Source organism: Dryobates pubescens, chromosome 12 (assembly GCF_014839835.1).
Source record: "Dryobates pubescens isolate bDryPub1 chromosome 12, bDryPub1.pri, whole genome shotgun sequence".
NCBI lineage: Eukaryota > Metazoa > Chordata > Aves > Piciformes > Picidae > Dryobates > Dryobates pubescens.
In genome coordinates, this window is record NC_071623.1 from 2,347,077 (window position 1) to 2,373,232 (window position 26,156).

General features: G+C 47.7%; 2 protein-coding genes across 2 annotated transcripts in view; one reads left to right on the forward strand and one right to left on the reverse strand.

The window, feature by feature from the left end:
- The window catches only part of DCAF6 (DDB1 and CUL4 associated factor 6), a 122,938-nt gene extending 109,080 nt beyond the window's left edge, over positions 1 to 13,858 (reverse strand). Inside the window, exon 1 of the mRNA XM_054165874.1 lies at positions 13,579 to 13,858. Within this exon, the coding sequence (XP_054021849.1) occupies positions 13,579 to 13,672 (94 nt within the window). The 5' untranslated portion in view covers positions 13,673 to 13,858. The remainder of the gene's footprint in view (positions 1 to 13,578) is intronic.
- Positions 13,859 to 14,398: 540 nt separating this feature from the next.
- On the forward strand, positions 14,399 to 25,015 carry MPC2 (mitochondrial pyruvate carrier 2). The gene is made up of 5 exons (XM_009899703.2): positions 14,399 to 14,603; positions 20,369 to 20,409; positions 22,225 to 22,309; positions 24,046 to 24,157; positions 24,772 to 25,015. The coding sequence occupies exons 1-5, from the start codon at positions 14,498 to 14,500 to the stop codon at positions 24,806 to 24,808; spliced, it is 381 nt and encodes a 126-aa protein (XP_009898005.2). The 5' UTR covers positions 14,399 to 14,497; the 3' UTR covers positions 24,809 to 25,015.
- Positions 25,016 to 26,156: the final 1,141 nt, after the last annotated feature.

The following is a 26,156-nucleotide window of genomic DNA, read 5'->3' on the forward strand; positions in this document are numbered from 1 at the left end:
GTAAAATATATATATATATGAAAGGAAATGTTCTTCTCAGACTTTGAAAAGTCTTCATCTTAAACAGCACATGGAACTGTAATGTGTGTTGAACATTTTCTGGCATAAATGATGTTAATGCAGTAACACAGACAAGCTTTAAGAACTTTTGCAACAGACACATCACGTACTCTGCTGGATTTTCTTAAGTACCACTTGTTTGTGTAACAACCAATGTTAATTAGGAGCTCTGCTTTTCAGCAAGAAGAGACAATGTCTGAGAATCTGAAACAGGAGCAGGACAACCCCAGTGCAACATTTAATACTGCTAGCAGCAGAACCATCATCCACTGTCTCAAGCAATCAGACAAAATGAATACTGGAGCATGGGAAAACACTAGCAGAAGCTACAGGGATCTGCTCTTACTCACATTCCTAGCAGGCACATATTCTCATGGCTGAGACACACGTGCCCAACACAGCAGTCTTTCCAGTATCTTTAAGTGTCTCAGAGACTACTGCTACAGCCAGCAGGGCTAGTCACATGGACATCCCAGAGGGAGAAGAGAAGGAGAAGAGAAGGAGAAGAGAAGGAGAAGAGAAGGAGAAGAGAAGGAGAAGAGAAGGAGAAGAGAAGGAGAAGAGAAGGAGAAGAGAAGGAGAAGAGAAGGAGAAGAGAAGGAGAAGAGAAGGAGAAGAGAAGGAGAAGAGAAGGAGAAGAGAAGGAGAAGAGAAGGAGAAGAGAAGGAGAAGAGAAGGAGAAGAGAAGGAGAAGAGAAGGAGAAGAGAAGGAGAAGAGAAGGAGAAGAGAAGGAGAAGAGAAGGAGAAGAGAAGGAGAAGAGAAGGAGAAGAGAAGGAGAAGAGAAGGAGAAGAGAAGGAGAAGAGAAGGAGAAGAGAAGGAGAAGAGAAGGAGAAGAGAAGGAGAAGAGAAGGAGAAGAGAAGGAGAAGAGAAGGAGAAGAGAAGGAGAAGAGAAGGAGAAGAGAAGGAGAAGAGACCAAACCAGACCAGACCAGGTTGGAAGAGACCTTCAGGATCATCGTGTCCAACCTATCATCCAACACCACCTAATCAACTAACCCATGGCACCAAGCATCCTGTCAAGCCTCATCCTGAACACCCCCAGCGATGGCGACCCCACCACCTCCTCGGGCAGCCCATTCCAATGGGCAATCACTCTCTGTATGTAAAACTTCCTCCTAACCTCCAGCCTAAACCTCCCCTGGTGCAGCCTAAGACTGTGTCCTCTTGTTCTGGTACTGGTTGCCTGGGAGAAGAGACCATCCTCTGCCTGACTACAACCTCCCTTCAGGTAGCTGTAGAGAGCAATAAGGTCACCCCTGAGTCTCCTCCAGGCTAAGCAACCCCAGCTCCCTCAGCCTCTCCTCACAGGGCTGTGTTCCAAACCCCTCCCCAACTTCATTGCCCTTCTCTGGACTCGTTCCAGCGTCTCAACCTCCTTCCTAAACTGAGGGGCCCAGAACTGGACACAGTATTCGAGGTGCAGCCTAACCAGTGCAGTGTACAGGGGCAGAATGACCTCCCTGCTCCTGCTGGCCACACTGTTCCTGATGCAGGCCAGGATGCCATTGGCCCTCCTGGCTGCCTGGGCACACTGCAGGCTCATGTTCAGCCTACCATTAACCAGCACCCCCAGGTCCCTCTCCACCTGGCAGCTCGCAGCCACTCTGACCCCAGCCTGTAGCACTGCATGGGGTTGCTGTGGCCAATGTGCAGAACCTGGCACTTAGATGTCTGCTTCAGACAAAAATTCTGGGTAAAGAAAGTTGTTTAAACTAACTCAATACACATTTTTAAACAAATTAAGAAGCAATCATATAAAGGCTCACCAGCATACCTAAAGAGACATATCTAGCAAAAAAGCAGGGCCTGCCTTCCCACAAGTCTCAAGCTGTGCCAGGGGAGGTTTAGGCTGGAGGTTAGGAAGACATGCTTCCCAGAGAGACCAGCCATTGGAATGTGCTGCCCAGGGAGGTGGTGGAGTCACCATCACTGGAGGTGTTTAGGAAGAGACTGGATGAGACACTTGGTGCCATGGTTTAGTTGATTAGATGGTGTTGGGTGATAGGTTGGTCTTGATGATCTCAAAGGTATTTTCCTACCTGGTCTATTCTATTCTATTCTATTCTATTCCATTCTATTCCATTCCATTCCATTCCATTCCATTCCATTCCATTCCATCCCCATGAAACTAAGATTTTAGACAGGGTGGAACTGAATTAAAGCATTTACTAATCCACATACCTACCTAGTTAAACATACCATTTAATCCTGGGCAGGTACAGGAGTTATACACTGCCAGGTTTGGGGGAAGTTGTGAAACAGATACCGACAGACACACCTTAACAGGTATAGGCACATAATCTGGTGAGATTACTGGTGTAAACACTTGGAAATTGTCCAGGATTAGGTTTTAAAGATAGATGATGTGATTTAAAGTAGAAATCTGAATCATGGTGATGTTTAGATGATGATGTAGAAAGATAAAAGAGTGGGGGCAGGAGAAAACATGGTTCCCCCCGTGACGATGGAGAGTTATCGGAATTGGAAAGAATGAAAGTTGAAGAATTCCACATAGTATCTGCAGCTTCAAAAGCCAGGGACTTGCTCCAGCAGGCTGTGCCAGAAAAATGCAATCCCAGATCCAGATTCATTGAGTCGATCCAGAGCACTTTTGCCCTGGTTCTCAGGGGTTGCTCAGCCCCTTGCCTCCAGTCAGCACTGTAACTTACGGCTTTGGAGTGCAGTGGCGTTTGGGACTGCGCAGGCTGTCCCGCCAGCTTCTGCGGTTATCATCCAGAGTGAAATCAATCATACATGGTGTTTTCACCTCAACTCTGCTGTTAAGTAACACTGGGACACAAGCTGAATTATCCCTGGACATGTAAAATCAAATGTAAGAAAAGCGGGAAGGGGAAGGGGAAGGGGAAGGGGAAGGGGAAGGGGAAGGGGAAGGGGAAGGGGAAGGGGAAGGGGAAGGGGAAGGGGAAGGGGAAGGGGAAGGGGAAGGGGAAGGGGAAGGGGAAGGGGAAGGGGAAGGGGAAGGGGAAGGGGAAGGGGAAGGGGAAGGGGAAGGGGAAGGGGAAGGGGAAGGGGAAGGGGAAGGGGAAGGGGAAGGGGAAGGGTCCTCATTTACTGATGATATCTGCTAAGTACAGAGCAGTGGCACTAACAACATCTTCAGTTTTGCTGAGGAATGCCTGCACATCCTCAAAGAACTATCTGAGGACAATAGGGGTTATTAAAGTTCACTGATGTGACTCAGATTCCATCTCACGATATTCACATTCAATATTTAATGATTCAACACACACTAAAGCATTTGGGACATATCTGAATCAGCAGCTCACTAGGCCCCCAAAGACATGAAAATGCTGAGACTTGCACTTAATCAGTGAAAAATTCAGCTTTGTTTGAAGGCTGGCATACTTTATACCTGAAACTGAGTTTTTCTTCACTGCTGAGACAGGACAAGTCTGTGGAGTCAACAAGTTCTGGGTGCACGATCAGTTATATCCCACTAGACTATTGTGGGGTCAGTCAAGGATAGAAATCGGGAGTCACAGGAACGCTAGTATTGCAGTGCAACAGACGTGCTTAATGGTCTGCCCTAATGCAGTTAATGGAAGCAATCCAGCTGGAAGAAGGGTACAGGAAAATAATACTGAGAAGAACAAAAATCTCAAGTGATCTCTCACATCACTGTCTCCTCTTGAAATACAAATCCAGCACACGAGTTGTTTTCGTAGCCAGAGACAGCTTGCGTGGACGCAAAGCTCATTATTACAAGATCAAGGTGCAACTTAGATATGAAGCTGTCTGAAACACTCAGGATCAAGACACAAGCAGTTAGAGCAGATGCATTGTTTTCACAAAGATTGTCTTTAAAAGCACACAGTATAGAGTCAAGGAAATGCTGCCATCAAGAATGAAAATCTCTCTGAAGCACAGGTAAACTTTTAGAGCCTCCAGCTGGCTGCAGGACAAGGCTGAGACTGCAAAGGTTACAAAGCAAATGCATTTGTATCCTAAGACAGAGTGTATTTCAAATAGTATCATTACACATGCAAAGCCTTGTGACCACAACACACTACCATATACTACTCCTACTTCTTGGCAACCATTAACACACGTGATTAATGTTCTGTAACCATACACAAGGTTATTCCCTTGAAATACACAAGAGCATCTGCATCATGCAGCCCCTGTCCAGCAAAACTCAGAAAGCTACAGATAATTTAAAAGGCCTCTTGAATTTCTGAAGGACAGATGAATCAACAGTCCAAAATAATAGTTATTCTAACTTTTCATTTCCCCCTAGCTCCATTTAGGCTAGCTGTCACCCAGAGTGGTGGTGAATGGTGCCACATCCAGCTGGCTGCCAGGCACCAGTGGTGTCCCCCAGGGATCAGTGCTGCGCCCCAGCCTGTTCAATATCTTTATTGATGAGCTGGATGAGGGGATTGAGTCCATCATCAGTAAATTTGCAGATAACACCAAGCTGGGGGCAGGTGTTCATCTGTCAGAGGGTGAGAGAGCTCTGCAGAGGGACCCTGCCAGGCTGGACAGATGGGCAGAGTCCAAGGGCAGGAGATTGAACACATCCAAGTGCCAGGTTCTACACATTGGCCGCAACAACCCCATGCAGTGCTACAGGTTGGGGTCAGAGAGGCTGGAGAGCAGCCAGGCAGAGAGGGACCTGGGGGTAGTGGTTGACAGCAGCTGAACATGAGCCTGCAGTGTGCCCAGGTGGCGAAGAAGGTCAATGGCATCCTGGCCTGCATGAGGAATAGTGTGGCCAGCAGGAGCAGGGAAGTCATTCTGACCTGTACTCAGCACTGGTTCGGCCACACCTTGAGTCCTGTGTCCAGTTCTGGGCCCCTCAGGTTAGGAAAGATGTTGAGTTGCTGGAAGGTGTCCAGAGAAGGGTAACAAAGCTGGGGAGGGGTCTGGAGCACAGCCCTGTGAGGAGAGGCTGAGGGAGCTGGGGTTGCTTAGCCTGGAGAAGAGGAGACTCAGGGGTGACCTTACTGCTCTCTACAACTACCTGAAGGGAGGTTGTAGTCAGGCAGATGTTGGTCTCTTCTCCCAGGCAGCCAGTACCAGAACAAGAGGACACAGTCTCAGGCTGCACCAGGGGAGGTTTAGGCTGGATGTGAGGAAGAAGTTCTATACAGAGAGAGTGATTGTCCATTGGAATGGGCTGCCAAGGGAGGTGGTGGAGTCACCATCATTGGAAGTGTTCAGGAGGAGACTTGATGAGGTGCTTGGTGCCATGGATTTGTTGTTTAGGTGGTGTTGGATTGGTTGATGGGTTGGATGCAATGATCTTGAAGGTCTCTTCCAGCCTGGTCTATTCTATTCTACTCTATTCTATTCTATTCTACTCTATTCCTGCTGTCTACAACTACCTGAAGTACCCTTCAGGTAGTTCTCTTCAGGCTGGTCTCTTCTCCCAGGCAACCAGCACCAGAACAAGAGGACACCATCTCAAGCTGTGTCAGGGGAGGTTTAGGCTGGATCTTAGGAAGAAGCTCTTCCCTGAAAGAGAGATTGGCCATTGGAATGTGCTGCCCAGGGAGGTGGTGGAGTCACCATCACTGGAGGTGTTTAGGAAGAGCCTGGATGAGGCACTTGGTGCCATGGTTTAGTTGATTAGATGGTGTTGGGTGATAGGTTGGACTTGATAATCTCAAAGGTCTTTTCCAACCTGGTTAAATCTATTCTATTCTATGCAATGCCAGAAATCTCCTTTCCATTAATTTTTTTATGCTGTGTGCACAGATACAATAGCCGGGGGGGGGGGGGGGGGAACTTTAAAAATAGGTGATTTACAAAGTTGAAACATCAAGACTCAGTAAGCAGGGTCATTGGTAGCAGTGATAATTCATCTAGACAGTACTATTAAAAACAAACAAAACCAAACCAATTAAAAAACACCCCAAAACCAAAAAGAAACCACACCAAAAACCAAGCTTCAGCCCAGCAGTCCCGCCAAGGAACACACAAATGTGATCTGCAAGGCTCCACATTTTTCACTAATTGATATTAACACCTAAGAAAATGAAGTTGTACTCCCAAACACCCCACAAACTACTAGCAGATACTGTTCCCTTCTTTCAGGACAGAGTGACAGAAGGTATGGAGCAATCCTAGACCCTGCATACCACACCTTCTTTTTTTGCTGTTGTTATAAAAGCAAAGCAGCCGAAGTGATTGTCAACACTTCGTCACTGAGTGGGAGCGAAGTGGCACAACACCGAGGAGACAGAAGCAGCACCACCAACCCTGACAATTAAACCACAAAACGCACAGGGAAGGTGCAACAGAGGAAAGGTCAACGATACAGTTAACTCCAAGCAAGGGTTCCTGAAATAGCAACAAAACAAGCTATCAAATGTTCATAGTGTAGTGCCACATGGCTGGAGGGCCTGGCCTGCCTGTCCAACTGGCTTCTCTGCCTCCGCTTCCATGGCGCAGTTAAGTCTGTGAGTGAAATAATCCCAAAGACAACAGAAGGCTGATGAGACTGAAATGAAAGCTAAGTATTCAGCACACACACACCAGAAATGCTCATCCAACTTTAATCTTGCCTCCTAGCTCACATAGCTCCTGGTTTTCTGGTATGTATCTAATTAGAACCAGCCACCTTCTATTTGTTGCATTGTCCAGATGATTCTGCTACACTATGGTTTTATTCTCCTTTAACAGCAGTGTGCTACTTCCTACAAATTGTTATAGTAAAACATATTTGATGGCTATCCTTATTATCTCAGATGAACTAGGAACAAAAATAAATCATTACTCTTTATTTTTTTCAAAAAGCTGCTTTACACATATCCATTGTGCCCTGCTATTTCTTGGTACTGATTTCAGTGAGATGGTAGCAGGCAGTTTGATTTAGACAGTCTCTTCATTAAAATCCTCTGAACTCAACTTGTTATCAACAGGTCCCAATGATACTGATTGTGGCCTTCCAGTATCTGAAGGGGGCTACAAGAAGGCTGGGGAGGGACTGCTCAGGATCTCAGGGAGTGATAGGACTAGGGGAAATGGAATGAAGCTGGAGGTGGGGAGATTCAGGCTGGAGGTGAGGAGGAAGTTCTTCCCCATGAGAGTGGTGGAGCCCTGGAATGGGTTGTCCAGGGAGGTGGTTGGGGCCCTGTCCCTGGAGGTGTTTAAGCCCAGGCTGGATGAGGCTCTGGCCAGGCTGATCTAGTGTGGGGTGTCCCTGCCCATGGCAGGGGGGTTGGAACTAGATGATCCTTGTGGTCCCTTCCAACCCTGACTGATACTATGATACTATGCACTGCTCTTTCAAGTGCCCATCAGTCCATTTTTAAGAACTGCAGTCATGAAGTTTTAGTTTTATCAGCAGGGAAAAAACCCAAAACCATACCCAGTCTATGACCATACCTGATGACTATCCTCTCTTATAAATAACAGGCAACACTGCTTTTTCTGAAACAAGAGAAGTGTGGCCAGCAGGGCAAGGGAGGTGATTCTCCCCCTCTCCTCAGCTCTGCTGAGACCCCACCTGGAGTACTGCCTCCAGTTCTGGAGCCCCTATTCCAAGAGGGATCTGGAGGTGCTGGAAGGTATCCAGAGAAGGACCACAAGGATGAGCAGAGGGCTGGAGCACCTCTCCTGTGAGGACAGACTGAAGAAGTTGGGGCTGTTCAGTGTGGAGAAGAGAAGGCTCCAAGGTGACCTTATTATGGCCTTCCAGTATCTGAAGGGGGCTACAAGAAGGCTGGGGAGGGACTGCTCAGGATCTCAGGGAGTGATAGGACTAGGGGGAATGGAATGAAGCTGGAGGTGGGGAGATTCAGGCTGGAGGTGAGGAAGAAGTAAGTCACCGTGAGAGTGGTGAAGCCCTGGAATGGGTTGTCCAGGGAGGTGGTTGGGGTACCGTCCCTGGAGGTGTTTAAAACCAAGCTGGACAAGGCTCTGGCCAGGCTGATGTAGTGTGGGGTGTCCCTGCCCATGGCAGGGGGGTTGGAACTAGATGATCCTTGTGGTCCCTTCCAACCCTGACTGATTCTATGATTCTACAATCTTAAACTTTTCTACACAGCCACTGAAAAACCATTGACTGTACCAAATTTCCTGCCTAAGATATATTAGATTGAGCCTATTAAAGACCTTTGAGCTTGTTTCAAGGATGTATTTGCCTACAATTAATTCACATTACACTGTGAATATCAAATCTGATTCTATTTCTATTCAGAAAACATCACTAATGGAAAAAAATAATGGAGACTTCAATTGTATCCCTCTAAAATCTTCAGTTAGTCTGATTTCACAAAGTATTTGGTGTATGCCAGAATCAGCTTCTGTATACAGAATCAGCTTTCTGAACACACACCAAAGTGCAGTGGAAGATGCCACACATCAGTAAGCTACACAAGAGCAGTCAATCATTTGTCTCCTCATAATCAGACAGCCAGGTAAATTTATAATGGTCCTTTTTCAAGCAGCAGTTAATTTGTTAGACTTGTAGAAGGAAAACACATAAAACACCTCTAGCAGTCCTGGGGTTTAGCTGTGACAGATGAGTGCTTTTAATTCATGCTGGAAAAGAAAATTGATGCCAGAGGTTTAGGATGTGAAATGTAGCACTGCACCTGAAAATAGCTAACCATCAAAAGCACTATGCAAAGAATTGAAGAAGAAAGGCTGACTGAATACCCTGTGACTGCCTTCAAATCTGCAAGAGCACAAGCTGCAAAGCTGATCAGTTAAAGCTGTCTGACCCTTCTAACTCACCATTACTTTCAAAGACTAAGATATGGTGCATTGAAATATAGCTGGAGTAAAAATTGGGTACACATCTTTTTCTAGCTGGTCACCCCAAAATTAAAGTTTCCATCTCTGATAGTGTTTGTTTGTCTAAGGAAAAACAACAGAGAGAATTAGCATTTTCAGTACTTTAAGGAATTAGTTTCAGTCTGGCACCATGAAGCAATGGATTTTAGGAAGAGCTGCATGTTCAACAGCGATACCCAATTCTATCTATGTCCAATGAGCAAAGCTTAGTCAAATAGGAAACGGTCTTTAACAAGGGGGTAGCACTGCAACACCACGTAAGAAATCCAACAAACTTAAAAGTTCAAAGCATGAGGAAAGCAAATGTTGGTAAATATGAGCAAGGGTATCAGATTAGGGAGAATTGGCTTACTTTGATACTTGCACTACAACTTCTGACAATCACTCTCAGCTAAAAAAAATGGCATCAACTCCTCTGCACACCATTTTAGACTAACAGATTTTCTCTGGATAAGTTCTGGGCCCCTCAGTGTAAGAAGGACATCGAGACACTTGAACTTGTCCAGAGAAGGGCAACGAGGCTGGGGAGAGGCCTTGAGCACAGCCCTGTGAGGAGAGGCTGAGGGAGCTGGGGTTGTTTAGCCTGGAGAAGAGAAGGATCAGAGGTGACCTCATTGCCCTCTACAACCACCTGAGAGGTGGTTGTAGCCAGGAAGGGGTTGGTCTCTTCTCCCAGGCAACCAGCACCAGAACAAGGGGAAACAGTCTCAAGCTGTGCCAAGGGAGGTTTAGACTTGAAGTGAGGAGAAAGTTCTTCACCGAGCGAGTCGTTCGTCATTGGGATGTGCTGCCCAGGGAGGTGGTGGAGTCACCATCCCTGGAGGTGTTCAAGAGGAGATTGGATGTGGCACTTGGTGCCGTGGTCTAGTCGTGAGGTCTGTGGAGACAGGTTGGACTTGATGATCCTCGAGGTCTCTTCCAACCTTGGTGACACTGTGATACACAAAATACTTCAGAGAAATTATGGACTCTCCTCCTTCTTACCAGAAACCCACGATGCCCTTCCTCTAGGCAAATGATTATATGTCGCACATCGAGACCTTTCCTGAGCGGGCACTGAACGCTGGACCGGCCAGCAGAAATGCTGCGTTACTTAGTCACTGAAAACTTGACACACTTACACAAAATTGCAACACTGATGTGGGGATTCTTGGGAAAGTCTCCCGACTCAATAATTACACTTGCCAGTTTCAAAGCAGAATTTTAAGTGGATACTAGGGTGTACTACCAATGTTTCTCAGTGTTAAAGCACTGTGGTGTTTTTAACAACTGAAAGCTGATGCAGCAGGACTCCTCCCACTAGCCTTAGGCTAAGGCTATGCTCAAACTGAATGAAAGAAGACAGTGTTACTAACAGCCTCTCCGAGGCTTGGCTTTCTCTGGAGACTTCAGGCACAAGTACTGCCCGAAATTGAGACTAATTAGCCTACAAATGCTGAAGAAAGTGTAGCTAGCAGACATACTGATAAGACCCACATTTTCCTTCTATCACTGCCAGAATTCTTATCATATGATAACACCTGAAAGACACATCCCAGCTACATACATATTGGCCCATCTGCCCAACCCTTCCCTCTGGAACTCTGTCCAGAACAGTCTAGGTTTCAGAGCAATCATTTAGACATCCTGCAAAATCAGAAAGAGTTTTGCAAGGACACAAATTTCAGGAGGTAACTATCTGCATAGAAAGGTACAGTATGATGCACTGATCCTTCCTGGAGCAGCTGTTTTCAAGAGCTGAAAGAGACTATAAATAGAGTGCCACTTGATTGCCAGTTCACATGAAACTAAAACACAGAGCAAATAGGAAAGCAGATAGCTGTCAGATGCCTTCCCTCAAAAGACAGCATTCTATGTTCCCCATATTTTACACTGCAGCACAAGATCATCATCCCAATCAATGGCTCACTATGAAATTATCATTCATGCATACACATCTTCCTTCCAACACGCTGTGGACTGCATTGCTAGTTACAGACTTGCTATGAGGGTATTCCTTTGATTTGCCCCCTGAAAAAGAGCACCAGACAACAGAGGGATACCATCCACCCTATTTTGTACTGGGATCCAGAACTGTTCTTACAAATTCAGACAAACAAGCAAGCCCACCTAAACAAAACAAAAGGCAAACCATGCACACAGGCAATGCCTCAAGTCACCCTACTGGCTATTACTAAGGCAAAATGAAATGCTTATTGTGCACTTGTTCTGCCTGTAGAACTGTTGGGAAACAGTGTAAATATGAAGGAACCTTGCTTTTCATTCAGGCTAGATCAGCAACAGCCAGCAGTGCTGCCCATCACTGTGGTCTCAATTTGTGCCCAAATAAGACAGCTCCTACACAACACTAAGTCTGAAAAAGACCCATGTATATACCAAACTGCACATAAAGCAGAACAACAGGCCTGTCATCTGGTTAATCTGCACACAAGCAATCACTCCCTACTACCAGCAAAATCAGTGGGCCTGTTAAGGCCTTAAATGTCATTTTGAACACACGTGGGTTGGCTCTACAAAAGTAACAGACCATATCACAGTATCACCAAGGTTGGAAGAGACCTCAAAGATCATCGAGTCCAACCTGTCACCACAGACCTCATGACTAGACCATGGCACCAAGTGCCACGTCCAATCCCCTCTTGAACACCTCCAGGGATGGGGACTCCACCACCTCCCTGGGCAGCACATTCCAATGGGCAATCACTCTCTCAGTGAAGAACTTTCTCCTCACCTCCAGCCTAAACTTCCCCTGGCGCAGCTTGAGACTGTGTCCTCTTGTTCTGGTGCTGGGTGCCTGAGAGAAGAGACCAACTCCCTCCTGGCTACAACCACCCTTCAGGTAGTAACCATGTACTAACCTCTCATTAAAAGCAACAGTCATTAAGGACTGAGCAACTCTTACCACCATTAATGCAGATCTTAAAATCATTTCAGTGGAAATCCTCTCCCAGATCCTATTTTTTTCCAAGGCTATAAAGCTACTGAATGTGTTTAGATTAAATCAAAAGCAGTAAATATGGGACCATAACCTAGTCACCAGAAGGATTTTGATTTTAGCTGAAGTTATCAACATTTTGTTGCAGCAGTGTCCAGATTAAAGAAACAAAACAAACAAACAAAACCACCACCTTAAATCCAAAAGGATGATCTCAACTGACCAAATCATAACACCTCAACTGCTAGAGACACTTGCAGCCATGGTTTAGTTGTCATGAGGTACTGGATGACAGGTTGGACTTGATGATCTTTGAGGTCTTTTCCGACCTTACTGATTCTATGTAAAAGCAAAACAGACAGAGTCCTGCACTGCTTCTTCCAAATCTACACACTGCAGACCTACTTTTAACACTGAGCTTTTCTCAGACACCTTCTGTGGACTACCCAGTGCTCAGGGACCACAGACTACCAAATTAGACTTGGAAATGTGATATGCCACCTTAAATTCCTCCAGGAAACGAAATGAAAACCAATACCAACCAGTCAGAAATGCCCAGGGAGTAAAAAAATGCAGACTTTTTACTACGCTGTAAATAAGTTCCACCTCAAGTACTTAATGTTTCGACCCAGAAGGAGGAATTATTTTGCTAGACAAGCATAAAAGAATGTGTTTGCCACCACTAAGTCGTCTTTCCTGGAGAGCCACCGCACTAAAGCAAAATGCCATTATGATATATGCAACAGATATATGCAACACCTCCAAAACCACGCGAATAGGTAGTTATTTATTTATTTACGTGAGGAGCGGTTCAGAATGCACGTAACCTGCGCCATTACAAAGAATATCAACAGTTCCTTTGCACTGAAGAAATCGCCTCGAAGCCTACTAAAAGGAAACTAACGCTATTTTGAAATCGGAGCACTCGGAAAGTGAAAATAACTCTCGCAGCCTTCGCAAGAGACAGCATCCAGACAGCCGAAGCGCACTCGGCGAAGCCCCCGCGGTCGCCGCAGGGCAGTTGTGAACACAAAGGCACGCTAAATAAGCCGGCACCCAACGCGTTCAAGTGGCTCTGCCCAGCATTCAGCTTTCAAAACCCAGGAAGCACCTAAAAGCCCGGAGAACAATGACGCTATTATCCCGGCATTTACGCGTTTTGTTAGCAATCCTTAGAGGCTCAAGGCCGGTAAATCCGGAGCCTGTCCAGCCCCAGGCATAAACCGCGGCTGCCGGTCTATTTTGAGCCGCGGCGATCCGCCGCCGCCGCCGCCCAACTTCCCCGCTGGATCTCCCCTCGTGCAACAGTTCCTTCAGGGAGAGGGAGAGAGGGCTGGCGGGCGAGGGCGACCGGGCAGCAAAACGAGCGCACGGAGCCAGCAGAAGGCCCTGCCGCGCCGGGGACCCTCCCGAGGGCGCGGAGGGCTGGGGAGGGGAGCGAGGGGGCCGCCCCACGCAGGGCACAGGAAACTTCGCCACCGGCGGCGACCGCTGCGGCGGGACAGCCCGACTGAGAGGGGGAGCGGAACGCGCCGGGAGCGCCGAGGCGGCGGAACGGGGGCTCGGGAATGGAGCCGCTCGGCCGCCCCACACCGCGCGAAGCCTTCCCCACCGCGCCCCGCCCCCAGCGCGCGCGCCTCGCCGTGGGGAGGCAGGATCCCCGGTTCCCTGCTCCGGCCCCACGCGTGGGGACGGGGGGGGCGCCCGGCCGCACGGAGAGCGGTGGCTAGAAGGGTCGCCCGCCTCCCTCCTCACCTAGGAGGGCGACTAAGAGCACCTCAACGATGCCCTGCCCGCCCGCCTCCGCCCTTACCCAGGTAGTGCCTTCGCAGCAGGCCGGGCTCCTCCAGCCCCAGACTCCGCTTCCGCACGTCCCACAGCAGGTGGGGGCAGTGCCCGCGGGACATGGCCCCGCGCGGAAGGGGCGCGGGGAGAAGGGGAGGGAGGGGCGTCGGGCGCTCCGCTGGTACCGGCCGTCCCGCGCGATCACCATGGAAACCGATCGGCCCGTGCGCGCGGCGTTCTCACGCCCGCCTCGCGCCGAGCCACCGTCGGAGAGCGAGCGGCGACGGGGCCGGCGGCAGCTCCCCGCCCCGCCCCATTCCTCGCGCCCCGCCCCGCGGCGCCGCGCCCCGCCCCCTGCCGCGAGGGAGGGAGCGCCGGGCTCCGAGACTACAGGAGTCTCGCGCGATCTGGGAACGTTGCCTCGGGACATCATGCCCCGCCCCTCTCCCCCTGCTGTGGCGGAAATGACGGATGATGGCAACGCGTTCCGCTTCGCCGGCCGAACGACGAAGCCGCAAAGTGTCCATCTTTGGTTTGGGCGTGTAGTCGCAGCTCAGGGTTTTTCGCGCCGGCCATCTTGAATGAGACAGTGAAGCGGCTCCAGCGGCCATCTCTGAGCCGGGCGCTCGTGCCCTTCGCGCGACGGCCGGGATAGCTTCTCGGAGCGCGATGGCGCCAGCTCTCCTCAGGAGGCGGGGGCTGCCTACCCTAGCCAGTTAGCGCTTCGCGAACCCCTTCACCCCGCACCGCCTCCTGCAGAAGTCGCCTATCGGCATGCAAGACGCGGCGCCCCTCCCCCCAGCACGAGGGTGACAGATAGGCGGGGCTTGCGGGGGGGCGGTGGAAGGACGGCGGGTCGCGGAGGAGCGGAGCCGTCCGGTCGGTACCTGCTTATCTGCTGACCCGTCGCTGCCGCCCGGCCCCCGCGTCTCCTTCGTCGTCCCACCATGGCGGCCGCTGCCGCGGGGCTCCGTGCCTCCTACCACCGCTTGCTCGACCGCATCGAGCTTATGCTGCCGCCGCGGTTCCGGCCCTTTTACAACCATCCGGCAGGTAATGGGGCGTTCTTCCGCGGTCAGGGCCGCCTCCGCGCTAGGGGCTACGGTCTGAGGGGTCACCTCGGCCCCTGGTTAGGTCGGGGGAGGTTGTGGCGAGCTGCTGCGGGTCCCTGCGGGGGCTGCTGCGGCTGCCTGACGTGGGGGAAGGGGAGAGGCTGTCAGAGCGTTCGGCAGTGCGGGCCACCGGGGTAGGGATGTGTCCTGCGGCCGGGGGCGCGGAGCAGGCACCGCGGACGCGAAGTTCTGCTGCTCTGACGAAGGGAAAGGAAAAGAAGAAAAGAAGAAAAAGGCAGGCACGATACGAATTGTTACTCCCGCCTGCCGCAGTGTGCTGGAGTGTTTGGTTAATGTCGCTCCGCGATTTGAATCCGGGGACGGCTGAGCTACGTGGTCCAAGTTCAGGGTACGTGATGGTTTCCAAAGGGGGCTGACGGCCCGAGAGTAGTCACTTCTTTTAATTGGATGTGCGGAAAAAGTAGGGGGAGCACTGCTTGGATGTCTGGTCTTGAAGTGTAGTCTGGATGCGCTTTCTCTGCACTCCTACCAGAGACAACTCGAGCCATTTTTCAGTCCATCCTCTTAGCTGAAGAGGTCGAGCTTCTGTGAAATGAGCTACCCTTACCTGACCTGAAGCTTACCTTTACTGCAGCAAACACAGGGGGTTTCCTGCTTGTTGGGGAGACATTTGATGTAAAATAATCAGCTTCAGTGCCATCTGGGTGATGTTTGCCATGTCAACAAATTGCATAAGGTAGTTGAAAAGAGCACTCAATGAAATCCTGCAGCTCCATAGGCTGCTGTTCCCACTGTTTTGTTTCAGTGTGATAAGCACCTTTGACTCTTCACCTACCTGCAGTACGTGCTATGGAAATGGACTTTAGTTTTTAGTCAGTTGCTCCATCCTCCTGTAATGGTCCTTTCTTGACATGGGAATTGTTGCATTAAAGAAATCACAAAGACTGAAAGCTGCAGTTACCAAAATGTTTGATTTGCACAGAATTCACGAGGTGAATGTATATTTTTAGCATTAATGTAATTTTTGTATATCAGGAGTCAATGTTTCCACCACTGCCTTTGTGAAGATGACAAGCCTCTGGTTGACACATCCATGCTGTGTCAAATGTGGCAGCTCCCAGTTGCCTTGTATTCAATAGAAGCATGGCAAGCTCTGGGAACATCTGTGTTCATTCTTCAGCAGAACTGTAATACTAACTGAAAAAAGGCTTTGGAGGTTCCCTTGCAGGGCTTTTCACTTCATGAAACTGCCTGTGGGAAACTTCTCAGGATCATCATGTTGATTTTGTAACAATCCATTTTTAAGGGATTCTGTGTGTGTATATATATACACACACATAGGTATCTGCCATAATCCATACTGATGGTATAAGTGAGCAAGCAGGTATCAAAACTGAACCTCTGCCACTTCTGTTTCAGCCTTCAATGTCTTGAAGGTGAGTCTGTGAGAAAGTTATGCAATAGATGTCACTCTGACTGCAAAACAAGTAGGTTAGAAATGAAAAGCTCACATTTTAGTTCTGGTGATATCTAAGTTTCCAGTCTAATTTTGGAGCATTAAGTGTCATTATCATGAAATTATAAATCACATGTGGGAAATTAGGAACAAGGCTTTCTTCTTTTCTAGCACAAATTAAACTTCCAGTAAAATAGAATAGAATTAACCAGGTTGGAAGAGACCTTTGAGATCATCGAGTGCAACCTATCACCCAGCACCACCTGATCAACTCAACCATGGCACCAAGCACCCCATCAAGTCTCGTCCTAAACACCTCCAGTGATGGTGACTCCACCACCTCCCTGGGCTGCACATTCCAATGGTCAATAACTCTTTCTGTGAAGAACTTCTTCCTAAGATCCAGCCTAAACCTCCCCTGGTGCAGCTTGAGACTGTGTCCTCTTGTTCTGGTGCTGGTTGCCTGGGAGAAATAATTGATACCTGATCTGAAAAGCTGTTTCTCTGGCTGACACTGCACAGAACACAGCTGCTGGAGGACATTGAAGGGCCTGGGGTACATCACACCAACTCTCCAGACTGCCACACAGCAGGAAGCATTGCTCTTGGCAGAGACAGGGAATTGTGGCCTGAGCTTGTACTCCCTTTCCTTCTGCTGCTTTGGTTCATCTTGCCTGATTTTCACTTTGCCTAGGTTCTCCAGGGCAAAGACTTCTTACATTTAATAGCAGTCATACATTCTATAGACTGGTCACACACATAATATCCAGGTTGGTCTCCTGTATGCCTCTGCTCTGATGTGCTACTGTCAAATTAATCCATGAAAAATTCTGGAAGTCAGGGTCTAGGAGGAGCTCACCCTGGCTGGGTGCTTGCTGGAGTGCTGCCAGGAGAGATGTTCTGCATAAGGCTTCAGACGCTCTCCCCTTCTAACAACCTTGGCTCGGCACCTTACTTGTCTTGATTTGTTTCTTACTTTTGTAGTCAGCAGTTTTAAATTGCTTGGTTGTCTATTATTGATAAAAATTTATTTCAATACTCTTGAAAATGTTTCCTGCTACTCCCATATGTGAATTTATGTTGTAGAAGAAAAGAGGTGGTAAGTAATTAAAGCTATTCCTGTGGGACCTCTGTGAGGCTAATTCATAAAGAGCTACATTAGCAGCCTGATGTTAACGTACTAAGCTGCCTAAGAGAGTAGCAACAAAGTTCTATCTGTAAAGCATGAATATTGAGCTGTATTTACACAGTAATACAAGAGAGTTTTAGTGGGTGTACAACCCCAGGCATCCTGAAAAAGTGACATCCTGTGTAGGTGGAACCATTCAGTTATCCAAGCAAGAAGCAGTGTGCTAGGAGTTGTTAACTGCACTTTGACATTTGAGCGCCGTTGCAAGCAGTGTCTCTAACAGGGCGTTATGCAAAGCTGCCAAGCCAGTTTTTGTTGCTTTCTGTGCTGCAGTTGTCATCCCCTTTTATAGGCCTTAGCTGACTTTAAAGTGGTGGAGCAACTGAAGTTTGCAACAGGCCCCCAGATGGCAAGTTGCTTCACAGATGTTTGCTGTAGAAACCCCACAGTTAGCTTGTCCCAATTCGTTGTGTTTAAATGTGAGGGTGCTTAAAGCAGGGCTAGAAACAGCTACTGCAAGGCCTTTTAAAGGCTGAATAGTTAGTGGAACATTAGCTTACATAAAAAGTAAGCAAAGTCTTTATGTGTATTGCTTGTACTGAAAAGCTTTATTCATAATATGTAATGTGTTCTCATGAAAAGCTGGCTGCCTGCCTGGAGGCGGCCCTCTGCGGCCTGACGTAGGTGTGCTTGCTTTGGCAGGGGGGTTGGACACAATGACCTCTGGATGTCCTTTCCAACCCCTAACGCTCTCTGATTCCTCTTGCACCTTATCAGAATGCTGAGCAAGATCTAAATCTTGATGTGTTTTGATGAAATTGGACCCATTGTGGTGGGTTGATCATAGAATAGAATAGACCAGGTTGGAAGAGACCTTCAAGATCATCGCGTCCAACCCATCAAGCAATCCAACACCACCTAAACAACTAACCCATGGCACCAAGCACCCCATCAAGTCTTCTCCTGAACACCTCCAATGATGGTGACTCCACCACCTCCTCAGGCAGCCCATTCCAATGGACAATCACTCTCTCTGTATAGAACTTCTTCCTAATATCCAACCTAAACCTCCCCTGGTGCAGCCTGAGACTGTGTCCTCTTGTTCTGGTACTGGCTGCCTGGGAGAAGAGACCAACCTCTGCCTGTCTACAACCTCCCTTCAGGTAGTTGTAGAGAGCAATGAGGTCACCCCTGAGTCTCCTCTTCTCCAGGCTAAGCAACCCCAGCTCCCTCAGTCTCTCCTCACAGGGCTGTGTTCCAAACCCCTCACCAACTTCGTTGCCCTTCTCTGGACACCTTCCAGCAAGTCAACCTCCTTCCTAAACTGAGGGGCCCAGAACTGGACACAGTACTTGAGGCATTTTGGTTGGAAATGTGTAGATTAATCAGGGTTCCAGTGAGCCTCTGCACAGATGCCATCAAAGCTCACAGGTGTACTATTAATATCTCCATAGAACATGCTATGAACATATCCATACAGCTCAACAGCTACAGCAGACTGAGACTCCCCAGGTCAGCAGAGAGTGGGTTTAGCTCTTTACAGAGGACCTAGCAACCAGTAGAAAACAAAAATTAAAGGAAACCTAGAGACAGAAGAATGCTCTGAAAGACGCTAGCTGTTATTGCAGAGCTGGGACACTACTGAACCAATCTCTTGGCTTCCACAGTAGACTTTAAAAAGACAGATAGGACAAGGAGTTGAGGACAGACTTTATTTGAGTTTCCTATTCTTTCACAGTTTGCTTTTGCCACTGTGTTGCTAAGTTTATGAATTATTTTTTCCTCAGACCTCTGAGATCATCAGTACCTTGTATTGTGTTCTCTTTTTTGGAGACTTGGAGCAGCATTCCTAGATTGGTGATTTCTGGCATTGTTGGCAGTCTGCTTGTTGTAGGCGTGGCGTTACACTACTCTGTTTTAATCAACTAACTGCTGCATTAGCACCACTGCAGTATGTATTGGTAAGAGAGATGTTTTCTCCTAGATCCTATTCCACTGAGTGTCCTCTCTTCCTTCTGTCCATTTTGTCCTTTGCCTGTTGGCAGATTATTAGCTTGTAGGTGTGACTGGGTGGAAAGCTGCTTTCTGCTAGAAAGACATTGTCATTCAGAGGTGCAGCGTGGTGGGTTGAAGTTTCCCCCCAGCATTAACTTTGCCAGTTAGAAGCCAATGGAGCTGTATTTCCAAGCAAAAATCTATACTCTACAACGGAATGCAATGAACATGCACAAACTAGACAGGAGTTACAATATTATACAGGTATTTACAAGTGATAAACAGCACAAGGACCAGGGGAAGCTACCAGCTTCTCCCTCCCTGCCTCTCCCCTTACCCCCCCCTGTACAGAAGGGACAAGAGAGAGGAGCAGAGAAGTTAGACTTAGCCAAGGCCAGCCAAAGCAGGTTATCTCTCCTGAGCGAAGCAAAACAGCCTGAGATCAGAAGAGAATAGAAAAGGGCAGAATTGCTATGGCACAGCTCCTCCTATTCCAGATATTTACCCACTGAATTTGTTCAGAGTAATCTTTTGTTTTCCTTTTTACACCCAGTAGTGATTTGTTTATATTTTTCTACTTATCTGCTCAAAAATCTGCAGCAAGGTTTTAAAGGCACAGCCTGAGGCCACCACATGCAGACTAGAGATGAATGAGGACACTGTCCTTGTGACATTTACCGCTACTTAGGTTTGCAGGTTGTGCTCCGTTTAACCATGTCATGCTGCTGTGCAGCATGTCTTCTGTAGCAGAAGGGCTGTGATTTGGGAAGGGGAGGAGGAACTGATTTGTATCAGTAATAAAATAGATGGTGTTGGGTGATAGATTGGACTCGATGATCTCGAACATCTTTTCCAGCCTGCTCTATTCTAGCCTAGTCTATTCCTAGGCCTTATCCTACATCTCTTCTTTATAAATGCATTTTACCTGCTGTAGTGTCCTTGTTTGCTTAAAAGCAGAAATACAGCCTCCTACTCATCTGTGGCAGAAATGGGTGGGCTGGTTACACAACAGAGTGCTGAGGTACTGACTCAGTTTCTACAAGCTGTTGTCACCTGTGCTGACATACACCACACACAATTTGTTATTTAAACCAAACCAAGCTTACTATGGGTATTAAAAGCCACATCCCTCTGAATGATTTAACTTGTTTTTTCACTCCCTCAGGTCCAAAAACAGTGTTTTTCTGGGCACCTATTATGAAATGGGTAAGTACGAGATGCCAGCTGCTGTCCCGATGTCAGTCAGAGCAATCTGCAGTAACCCTTTCAGCAAGAAATAGTTTCTCAGCAGATATCTGAGCCTACAGGAAGATTTCATATCAAGGCTCTAATTTTTGATATGCAGGGAGGAACAAAATTAGCCTTCATAGCAGTAGCACAACATGCAGAGAGTGCAGTGTGTGGGGAAATGTTCTGTGGGAATTTTGTAATCCTCACTGAAAGTTTCACAAAGGCTTTCCCCTGTGAAATGCTAACTGTTGCTCAAGGTAGGCATGAGCTGGCATAATTCAGAACTCTTAAACCATGTATTCCTTCTGAGATGGAGGAAGTTGAAGACTATCTTAAGGAAACCAGTTCTTAAGCCTCATAGTTTGAAGGTGGGTTGAAGTGGAGTGCAAGGTAATCCTGAGAACACAAACCAAAAAAGGCAAGTGCCATTCTGGCTGCCAGTAGCTCTCTGTTTCCTTTGCAGTTTTGCTTACACCCCCTTGGTTATGTTTGTGCACTGGTGAAGTATATGTCTCTTCCTACACTGGTACCTCCTTCCAGTTGTTGTATTGGTACAGATGAATTACTTCTACATTCTTAAAACTGTTTGATAACTTGTTTGATGTAACCTACTCTTCCACTTGCCATCTGGTTCCTAAGTCCATTGTGAACCTCAGCTGTTTGCAGGTCACAGGCAATGCATTACGCTTCAAGCTGTAGCTTGGCTTTGATGTCAAGCTAAACTGGAGCTGCAGTAGCATGGTTATCCTCTCCCTTATTCAGAGACTCCCCCAGGCAGCATACCCTGAGCATGCAGGGAACTCTTCTGAGCAGGCTGCTGTTGATTGCTGCTCTGTCAAAAGAGCTTAGACACAGACTTTTTTATGATTATTATTTTCATTTCCTTTTGTGAGCATACAGGAAGGCTTCTCTAAGCTCACAGTGAAGTTCTTCACTGAGAAGTTTAAAATGACCTCCCCCCTAGATGGCAAAGGTGCATTTACTGCAGTTACCCAAGTGTGCTGCAAGTCTCCGTGGCACAACTGGGGCAGTACCGATCCTGTACGAGAAGAGCACACCGAAGTCTGCCTTTGAAACCCAGCTGGAGCCAAAAGAGTCCCCAGTGGCAGTCAGTGAATCAAAAACATTAGGACTCTCTTCTCTGTGGGATTTGGTTGGTGTTTTGCGTGGGGGTTTTTAACTCCTGTAACATGAAATTGTATTTCCAGTAGAGGGCAGTGACACAACAGAACCAAAATCACGCAGCCTGTTTGCTGGTGATGGTGGCAAGTCGATGGAGCCAAGCTGTTCCTCTCTTCACCTGGAAGTTTTAAACTTGTGCTGAAATCATGCTTAAAAAGAAGCAATTTCACCTCCTCAGATGAAGCTGAATGAAAACTGTATGGTGTCACACCTACATCTTCCCCAGCAGTGTCCCTTTGGGAAGGGCCTTGTTTAGATAATAGTCTACTTGTTGCATGACAACCCATTATTTTTCAGTGGCTTTCTTAAGCAACTGTGATTAAATTAACATTGTTCTAAAATGAATACAAAGTTGCCACTGCCTGGGATGTTACTGCAGGCCAGTTGCACACCCTGTAATTGTGTTCTTACTCCCACCACAAGAGAATAAAAGTAGATGTTGTCTCTGTGAGTCTAGTGACTCTGCTCATATATTGGGTCCCATCTCCTGCATAATGCATATAGAATGAGCACTGAGCTATGAAGCAGTTTCCCCTTGTAAAGTGTTTGACCTGCTACAGGAGGTCCTCCCTGGTACTCAACTGGTGTTCACTGAATTTCTCTTCACAGGGTTTGGTATGTGCTGGACTTGCTGATATGGCCAGACCAGCAGAAAAGCTCAGCACAGCACAGTCTGCAGTACTCATGGCCACAGGTAAAGGCAAAGTTACTCCATGCTTTTACACAGTACTCTCTCTAAAACCATATATGCTGCCTCCTGAGCCCTGTGTCAGTACAGCTATGGAAAACTGTATTATGCTAGCTCTCACTATTGTTGGCAGATGACAGTTCTAGGACAGACCTAGACTTGTTTCTAAACCTGTAAGGGTCCTTTGATTACAGAACAGTTTTCTACATGTGCCTTAATTTGGCAGAGTAAGTTGTTATGAGTTAGGAGATGAATTTCATCCCTTAAGTTACAGTGATGCCACTTGTTCCACTAAGTGACCTCTTCTGCTTTGCTTCAGGTCAAGTAATTTTGACATTTGTCCAGGATGTGGTGCCTTTTTTAGAACAGACTAAACAATGGTAGGGTAATGAGACTAATGTAACTGGCAAGAATGTCCATGTGTTAAAAGAGCTTGGAAGCAGGGGTGCATGGACTGCTGCACTGCTGCCTGCTGTGAATTTTCACAGTGGCAGAAACAATATTCTGTAATCAAAGTGTTCCACCAGATCCTGCCAAGGGTGGGACTGGTGGCAGCTAAAGCTGAAAATCAAAACTGCAGCTGCCACTTTCTCCTGTGAATCTGACATAGTGTTGTGCATTTTGCATGATATACAAACCTTTCTTGACTGGTAGTTTCTGTAATCCCTTAGCTGGTGCAGCAAGATGGATATGCTACAGCAAAATGGCACTGCCCTGCAACTGTGCTGGAGAATGAAGGTTTAGGCTGCTGTATAGAGGATTTTTGTTTGATACTAACAGTGTGATTGACCTTACTGTTCAGTGATTTGTGAAGAATGCAATACATACCTACAGCTACCCACTGACAGATGGCTAGTGGTAGGAAAATCAGTTTAATAGTGGATGGATTTACATACATACATAGAATAGACCAGGTTGGAAGAGACCCTCAAGATCATCATGTCCAACCCATCAACCAATCCAACACCGCCTAAATAACTAACCCATGGCACCAAGCACCCCATCAAGTCTCCTCCTGAACACCTCCAGTGATGGCGACTCCACCACCTCCCCCTGCAGCCCATTCCCATGGGCAATCACTCTCTCTGTATAGAACTTCCTCCTAACATCCAACCTAAACCTCCCCTGGCGCAGCCTGAGACTGTGTCCTCTTGTTCTGGTGCTGGTTGCCTGGGAGAAGAGACCAACATCCGCCTGACTACAACCTCCCTTCAGGTAGTTGTAGAGAGCAATAAGGTCACCCCTGAGTCTCCTCCAGGCTAAGCAACCCCAGCTCCCTCAGCCTCTCCTCACAGGGCTGTGTTCCAAGTCCCTCACCAACTTCGTTGCCCTTCTCTGGACTCGTTCCAGCAAGTCAACCTCCTTCCTAAACTGAGGGGCCCAGAACTGGACACAGGACTCAAGGTGCAGCCTAACCAGTGCAGTGTACAGGGGCAGAATGACCTCCCTGCTCCTGCTGGCCACACTGTTCCTGATGCAGGCCAGGATGCCATTGGCCCTCCTGGCTGCCTGGGCACACTGCAGGCTCATGTTCAGCCTACCATCGACCAGCACCCCCAGGTCCCTCTCTGCCTGGCTGCTCTCAGCCACTCTGACCCCAGCCTGTAGCTCTGCCTGGGGTAAGAAGTTAGGAAACTTGTTTCCTTAAACTGGCCTCTAATTCTGGCTCCAAACTTCGGGGGATGTTTGGATAGTTCACTTGAAAGGCTTAACATCTTTAAACTGTCCTTTGCATTCCACAGGCCTCATTTGGTCCAGGTACTCTCTAGTTATTATTCCCAAAAACTGGAGTCTGTTTGCTGTGAACTTCTTCGTTGGCTGTGCTGGTGGCTCTCAGCTTTTCCGAATATGGAGGTATGCATTGGCAAGGCTTTCTCTACACCCTGCAGCTAAGCATCCCTACAACCTCACCTTAACCAGGAACTTGTGCGCTGCAACAGCCAAGAGGACCTAAGCAGTTAATTAAACATTGCAGAGTTCTTTTGACACATTGTTAGCTTTCCAGTGGAGTGGGAGTGAAGCTTTAAATATTTCCTGTATAGTTGGAGCATGTTTCTCAGGAATGATCGATGTAAGCTGTGCTTCCTGAGGCGGTCCATAAAAGCTGTAGGGCTGACTGGCAACCAGCCTGGACTTTCTCCACCTCCTAAGATTTTCACTTCTGTCAGTTTTCAGTGTTTCAGTCTCAGTTCCAGCTGGATCAAAGGTTCTTAAGCAGAGCAGAGTTTTCATGTATTGTTATTTCTTGTGGCAAAATGTCTAGCTCTCTGCTTTCAGTACTAGGAATGAGGCAGCCTGAACAACTAATTTGGAACTCCTTCCATGAACTCAGTGATCCTGTCCTGAGTTCTCACCCTCAAGTCTGTTGTAATGTTAAACCTCCTTTGCTGAACAGATTACTAGGAAGACACTCTTCTTATAACTGGTGTTACATTCTTAGTGTGTGCTTTTCCCCCCTCTCCCTACAGGTATAACCAGGAGCTGAAGGCAAAGCAGCAAGAATAGCTGCAGCAAAGAGATGCTTCATACAATGAGTCAAATCCAACAACGCACAAACCCTTCCCCATGGGACCTACCTTCACTAATTTGAATGTTTTTCCTTCTGAGAAAATGAAAGAGGAAATCTAAATGTTTGGAGAGCAAGTGTTTTCTAACTGCAAATAACCAACTATCTCTCTACAGTTAAATAAAGTACAACCTTTTAACTTGAAATAAAATGGTGTGTCTTATGGTGTCTTTTTTAGAAAGGAACTGATTGTGGATTGTGCCTGGATTCAGGGGCTGGGCACCACTTCACCTGACTCTAGTGAACAGTACTGGCAGTGACAAGGCGCTGGAGACAGGCAGCCAGAGCCTCAGACTCAAGTGATCATCTTTTGTGTCGCAGTCAGACCTGCATGGAGGTTTACCACACTTTCAGTACCCAACAGCAGCAGCATTTGCATTTCCCTCCCTTGATGCTCTTTCCTGGTTGTGTAAGGATATTCTTTCCAGCTATGTACAGCTTCATTTCCCAGCCACCACACTCTTCTCACAAGAGGAAGGCAAGCTGGTATGTGCCACTGCTGGTTTAGCTCCTGTCAGCTTGTAGTTTTAGGCTAATGGCTGGGAAAATTTCCACAGATTGATTAGGAAAGTGGTAGGATGTAAATAAATTGCCATTGGATGCAAAAGAAAAACAATGCTAAGGTCTAAATAATCCCATTGGATTGATTACTAACAGAGTTAGTTGTGTAACACTCTTTTCAGCTTCTTCACTCTAGCAGATAGGAGCTGGTGCTTTTGCTTGACTATTACAGTATCACAGTATCACTAAGGTTGGAAGAGACCTCGAGGATCATCGAGTCCAACCTGTCACCACAGACCTCATGACTAGACTATGGCACCAAGTGCCACATCCAATCCCCTCTTGAACACCTCCAGGGACGGTGACTCCACCACCTCCCTGGGCAGCACATTCCAATGACGAACGACTCGCTCGGTGAAGAACTTTCTCCTCACCTCGAGTCTAAACCTCCCCTGGCACAGCTTGAGACTGTGTCCTCTTGTTCTGGTGCTGGGTGCCTGGGAGAAGAGACCAACCCCCACCTGGCTACAACCACCTTTCAGGCAGTTGTAGAGGGCAATGAGGTCACCCCTGAGCCTCCTCCAGGCTAAACAACCCCAGCTCCCTCAGCCTCTCCTCACAGGGCTGTGCTCAAGGCCTCTCCCCAGCCTTGTTGCCCTTCTCTGGACACTTTCAAGAGTCTCAATGTCCTTCTTAAACTGAGGGGCCCAGAACTGGACACAGGACTCAAGGTGTGGCCTAACCTGTGCAGAGTCCAGGGGCACAATGACTTCCCTGCTCCTGCTG

Bases quoted from the DNA above. Each gene is read 5' to 3' on its own strand.
- MPC2 (XM_009899703.2), top strand. From the start codon at position 14,498: ATGGCGGCCGCTGCCGCGGGGCTCCGTGCCTCCTACCACCGCTTGCTC. The intron at 22,310-24,045 runs GTAAAGGCAAAG...TGCATTCCACAG, and splicing joins TGCAGTACTCATGGCCACAG to GCCTCATTTGGTCCAGGTAC. The intron at 24,158-24,771 runs GTATGCATTGGC...CTCTCCCTACAG, and splicing joins CAGCTTTTCCGAATATGGAG to GTATAACCAGGAGCTGAAGG.